The sequence below is a fragment of the Pristiophorus japonicus genome, chromosome 14 (genome assembly GCF_044704955.1).
Source record: "Pristiophorus japonicus isolate sPriJap1 chromosome 14, sPriJap1.hap1, whole genome shotgun sequence".
In the NCBI taxonomy this organism is placed as follows: domain Eukaryota; kingdom Metazoa; phylum Chordata; class Chondrichthyes; family Pristiophoridae; genus Pristiophorus; species Pristiophorus japonicus.
In genome coordinates, this window is record NC_091990.1 from 35695506 (window position 1) to 35701725 (window position 6220).

The following is a 6220-nucleotide window of genomic DNA, read 5'->3' on the forward strand; positions in this document are numbered from 1 at the left end:
CTAGCATCTCGTTTGTACTTCAGAAACTTCTAGAGGAGGCACTCAAATAAAAAACACGTCAATCTGACACAAAACCGGATGGGTGGCAACCCTAAACTGAGACTTGAGTGGGGACTCGGGCAAAAGGGAGTTGAGTTTCTGAGCGCAGTCCTATCTATTTATTTTTTAAAAAACGCATAAAACACGAACATGTTATTTTATTAAACGTTCCCCCCCCAATCATCATAGAAAAGGAAAGATATGAAAAAGCAAAGGCGGGGTGGGAGGGAGAATTCTGTACATTCTTCCGCCATCGAGACAACAGGAAGGGGGCGGCAGGAATGCGCCATTGGCGTCAGGCGCCCGCCCTCTCTGTGGCCTATAAATTGCCGCGACGCCATCTCTTTGGTCCTTTAGTCTCCGAGTCAACCAAAAGGGAGCTTTGCAGCTGTATTGCCAACGGTAACTATCTGAAAAAGAAAAGGGGCCTGTGGCCTTTTTAAAACTTACCAAGATCGTGCGTTAGGGGAAAAAAAAGCTCGGGCGTCGGTTATTTTGTAGCCTCGATGCGGCAGAATTGTGGTTTTTCACCCCCCCCCCCCCCCCACACACCACGAAATTGTGGTTACCGTTGTTCGATTTTCAGACTCGGAGTGGTGTGTGTGCAGAATCCGTTTTAATCCCGAGTTTGTAAAATGCCATCCACTCAGTTTTCGGCCTCCTACAGTGAATGGAGACCTTGGAATGGAGATTTTGGCGGATATTTTGGGGGTTCAGAGACGTGTGGTAGTTTTTTTTTTACTTTTGCTCGGTTGGATTTGGTGAGCAGGACGAGGCAACTACTTCCGAGTTCAATGAATAAAAATCACCACCCAAATTTTGAGTTGATATCGAGCGTCTTGAAAATGGGAAACTATAATTTTTAAATATAAGAAAAAAATCTTTCAAATGCGGATAGGATTGTGTGAGCATTTTGCGGGTTGAGAAGGCCGCGTTCGTTGATTGAGAATGTGCGGGTGGCGGCTTCCCAGCTCAATCCGTTTCAATCCGAGCGTTAAACATTACCATCCAGTGGTATCCGGCGGATTTTTACTAACAGTGGGGTGTCTTTTAATTTTTCCGCGGTATATTGCCAATGCTTTGTGCTCTAGTTTTGTGGTTTTTGCTTCCTTGTATAATAACGAAAAGATGAGCGGCGACTCCATTGTTCCGAGTCTGATGCAATCATGGCCTCGGTGCACCAGCCAGAGCCTCCTGTTCCGGTCCCATCTCAGCGCCGTCTCTGCCTTGCTAGCGGGGAATTGGTTTAAAATCAGGCGGCACGATTAATATTTATCCCCGTTTCCCGGTCGAATGATGGATTGCTGTTCATTCTTTTCATACGCCCCCCGCCCCGTTTCTAGCAACTTCACTTTTTTTTAAAAGATGCGATTTCGAAAGGCTTGACGTTGAATTTTGAACACTACACCTGGGTGTATTTCGGGATCAATAAATCGACGATTCCCGCGTGAAAACCCCCCACATGCACTACTTTGCAGCAGAGGCGATCCCACCGTCATCACGCCCAGAGTGTTTTAACCTGTATCCGGAGCCATTTCTGCTGTTACCTCTGGAAGGGAGCCATCTGGCGTTGGCTGTAATTCCGATGTCACGGCACTAACTCATTTAGTGAATCGTGTGCCACGTCCCCACTGATTCACCCGCAGGATGTGACATCGCCGTTGAGCCAGGCCTGGCTTTTTGCTGGCCCTGAATGAAATTGGAATCATGTTTTTCACCCCCCTACATATTGTTGTCCTCAAACGCTGGGTTCTGGGGTTGTAATGTAAAACACAAGGTACCCCACCCAAGGTAAACCACGCATACTTGCCTGTAAGGTTCTTTAAGTACCAGTGGGTAGATTTTACTGTTCCAATAGAATTTTTACTTTTACATTTTGGTCGAGCAACTTAATTGGCCTCTTTCTGGCTTTTTTCCAACAGCATTCACGCCAACTTAAAAAATGGGCAAGGAAAAGATACACATCAACATTGTGGTAATTGGACATGTCGACTCCGGTAAATCTACGACCACTGGTCATCTCATTTACAAATGTGGTGGAATTGATAAGAGAACCATTGAGAAATTTGAGAAGGAAGCGGCTGAGGTTGGTTTTTATTTATATTGGGGGTGTTCATTTTTTAAGAAATCTTAACTTGTACAATCCAATTGGTGTCCTCAAGGTAGTGTTATATAGGTGTGATTGCTAGTTGTCCTGTTATCCAGTGTGTTGTGGGAACTTTAATGCAAAGTGGGAATGAAACTGGAATTGACAAGTCTGCTGTTTAACCTATAATGTTAAATTAAGTGGGTTTGCACAGGAGGCAGTTCTTGTGAAGTGAAGTGATTTTTTGAATGATTGGCTAGCTTTACCTGTGATGTTTGTGCTCCTGTAGATGGGCAAAGGATCCTTCAAATATGCTTGGGTCTTGGATAAGCTGAAGGCTGAACGTGAACGTGGTATTACCATTGACATCTCGCTCTGGAAGTTTGAAACTGCAAAGTACTACATCACCATCATTGATGCCCCAGGACACAGGGACTTTATCAAGAACATGATTACTGGAACATCACAGGTACGTAATCTGTTCAGCAGTGCGTATTTGGAATCTTGATCTGCTTACTCGTGTCTTTTCTCTGCTGCTAAAGGTATTGATTCATACTGGTTAGGTGTGAATGCTAGATGCTCCTGCAAGCCATCAGGGGAGCCTGTGTTGTTTATAATATGGTAATTTCTTTTGAGATCTAAAATTGTCTTGCAACTTTTAACAGATTTGCTTCCTTCTAGGCGGACTGTGCTGTGCTGATTGTTGCTGCTGGTGTGGGTGAGTTTGAAGCCGGTATCTCAAAGAATGGACAGACGAGAGAGCATGCTCTGCTTGCCTACACGCTGGGTGTCAAACAACTCATTATTGGTATCAACAAGATGGACTCTACTGAGCCACCATACAGTGAGAAACGCTATGATGAAATCACGAAGGAAGTCACCACGTACATCAAGAAGATAGGCTACAACCCAGCAACTGTAGCTTTTGTCCCCATCTCTGGTTGGAATGGTGACAATATGCTGACTAATAGCCCAAATGTAAGTTATGTGGTCCGTCAATGTATGCATCAGATACTTCTGAGTTCAGTCAATGTATGCATGATGTACTATGAGTACAGCCAGCATTAGTAGATGTTGTTTGGGTGTAGGTTTTGAACGGAGATGTTCCTTGTTTTGACCCATAGTTGAGATGATTGTTACTGTGAGCTTGGAATGTTTAGTTTCTCGGTGCCCCAATGTTCCTAATTTTTTATTTTTTAAATAAACAGATGACCTGGTTCAAAGGATGGAAGATTACCAGGAAAACTGACATGTCCGCTGGTGTCACCCTGCTGGAGGCCCTGGACAGCATTCAAGCTCCAGAACGGCCACTTACGAAACCTCTTCGTCTCCCCTTGCAGGATGTCTACAAGATTGGTGGTAAGTCTTTGTTTCTTCTGTATAACAGGGTATATAAAATTACATTTGTGTACAATTTCTGTAAACTATTCCCATTATAAATATGGGCATAGGAATTTATAATGGCAGCTGCTTGTGAAAGCTTCATGCTGCAATTAATCACCTTGATGGAGGGTCAACACTAGAGTGGGTGTAATTCAGAGCCAGGTGCCAGTATAAATGCTGTAAAGTGCATTTATTATGAAGGTACAAGAAAGACAATACATAACTTGTTAAAGAGGACTTGTGCTGTGTATCCTAGTCCAATTATGCCTCATCAACCCCACTTCACCCGAAGCCGACACTGGGTCTTAGACTTACTACATATACGCAATGCCACAGGAGATGGCCGCTTGTCTCTTTTTCCACTACCTTTTGTGAACGTGATGCTGAAACTGACAAGTCACTGGTTATTTTACAGTTGCCATTTGGGTTTTGTGAAAATTGTTCATCTTTTGTAAATTGCAGGTATTGGTACAGTACCAGTAGGTCGTGTTGAAACTGGTATTCTGAAGCCTAATATGCTAGTACAGTTTGCTCCCGTTCCCCTCATCACTGAAGTGAAATCGGTGGAAATGCACCACGAAGCCCTTACAGAAGCCTTTCCTGGTGACAATGTTGGGTTCAACGTGAAAAACGTTTCTGTTAAGGATATCCGTCGTGGAAATGTTGCTGGTGACAGCAAAACTGATCCTCCATTGGAAGCTTCTTCCTTTATTGCCCAGGTGGGTGGACATTGTCAACAAATTACCAATTTAAGTTTGCAATATGGCTTTTTTTTCCTCCAGTTGGCAGAATGTTCCAGGTTCTGCTTAGACTTGAGCTTACATACAACAAGACTGAAAAGAGAATTATCAGAACTGTTTGGCTGGCTAGGTTTCCCTCTATCAGAAGGCTGAGTACTAGTTTCGACTTGCATTAGTGGAGAATTGACCAGTTGTCAGTGATGTGATCTTGATTCTTCGCGTCCTCCGTGTGTAGGCACGCCTTGTTAATCGGATACAGTCCACAGGCAGCAGTTCCCCTCTGGTACCTTGCTCAAGTGGCAGTAGTTTGTGTGTATTCATTTTGGAACATTACAGCTGATTCCTCCTTGCCTGGCGTCAATACAGCTGGAGTCTATGGAATCATGACCTCTTTATCTCCCCCAGCCAGATGAGTGTTGTGCCAATTGTAGATAGATAAGTTACCGTTTGTTGTTTGTAAAAGAAATTATGATTCAGCATAATGTTTCTGTATGATTTCAGGTTATTATCCTGAACCACCCTGGTCAAATCTCTGCTGGCTATGCCCCGGTACTTGATTGTCATACTGCCCACATTGCCTGCAAGTTTAATGAGCTGAAGGAGAAGATTGATCGTCGTTCTGGCAAGAAGATGGAAGATTGTCCCAAATTCGTGAAGTCTGGAGACGCAGCCATCGTAGAGATGATTCCAAACAAGCCCATGTGTGTGGAGAGCTTCTCTGAATATGCACCTCTTGGTATGTTCTCCTTTCTAACAGGTTGTTGGCTAGAACTAGTGTTACGTAGTATGACCTGGGATTTTTTTTCTTTCAATTGGGCCTGTTCAATGCATAATTCATTTAGTACCTGCATTGATGCATGCAGTAGCTAAACAGATTGTGGATTAATTGTGCTTAGCAATAACACTTGACATTGAAACCAAGCACAATTCTGCTACCTGGTTTGTACTCTGCAGGGCTATGTAGGTAGCATAAATTACTATAAATGTTTTGTATAGAGGACTGACTTTCTTTCCCTTCTAGGTCGTTTTGCTGTCCGTGACATGAGACAAACTGTGGCCGTAGGTGTGATCAAGGGTGTTAGTAAGAAGGAAACTACTGCAAAAGCTACCAAGGCTGCAAGCAAAATTATGACCAAGAAGTGAATATCACCACTGGCCACGAGGATTCAGCAGGCCCTTTTGAGACTGACGCCACCAAAATGTTTATTCATTACCAGCCAAATATGTGTAGTGATGAGGGACTGGATATTGATTAAAATGCATCGAAAGAAATTCAGGAGGAAACGATAGGGAATGGTGGAATCTTAACTGTAGATTCCATATCTATCAATGTAATTGTAAATGCCCTTTTCACTTTTAATGAGGAACTGTTTTGGTTGTGTAATGATTTAAAACTAATAAATATCCAAAACCCATCGAATTTCACTTTCTTTTTCCAAAAGTTGTCATGGGATAACCTGCTGTATTTGGTTGTGAATTGAAGTATATGCTGTAGCAGTTTTTTTCCCCCTCCACTCTTAATTTCTCTCTTTCTCTCTCTTCTGCCCGCCCGCCCCCCCCCCCCCGGGCCACGCAACAAATGTTACAGATGAGAGTGTGAAACTTTTTTTTGTCTAGTGTGGCCAGTAAATATCACTTGCTAGTTTCAAAAGGGGTCTAGATAGAGGTAGATGGAAATGGTTCCCATTTGTGGAAGGTCGAGAAATAGGCAGTCCCAAAAAAAGATGCAGTCATAGGTGTTTCAATGAGGGACCTAATATTCCAGGTCCTGTACTACATCCAGAAGGGTAGAGGATGCCTGTGCGTGGATTTTATTAACATGTGGCTGTTGCACACCAACCACCACGTGGGCTTGACACAGCTAGGTCTTGATCCAGTGGCAAGGCTTATCCAAGACTACTGAAGACCTGCTCTGTTGCATGGACTTCGTGCGTGCACATAGTGCAGTGGGGCTGTGCTGTCCCTGGTCCCA

General features: G+C 43.6%; 1 protein-coding gene across 1 annotated transcript; it reads left to right on the top strand.

Annotated features, from left to right (window-relative positions):
- Positions 1-332: 332 nt before the first annotated feature.
- Positions 333-5663, top strand: LOC139279861 (elongation factor 1-alpha, somatic form-like). Its single transcript, XM_070899136.1, has 8 exons — positions 333-441; positions 1962-2125; positions 2415-2594; positions 2807-3103; positions 3334-3484; positions 3971-4227; positions 4750-4984; positions 5270-5663. The coding sequence occupies exons 2-8, from the start codon at positions 1982-1984 to the stop codon at positions 5389-5391; spliced, it is 1386 nt and encodes a 461-aa protein (XP_070755237.1). The 5' UTR covers positions 333-441; positions 1962-1981; the 3' UTR covers positions 5392-5663.
- The last annotated feature ends 557 nt before the right edge of the window (positions 5664-6220 follow it).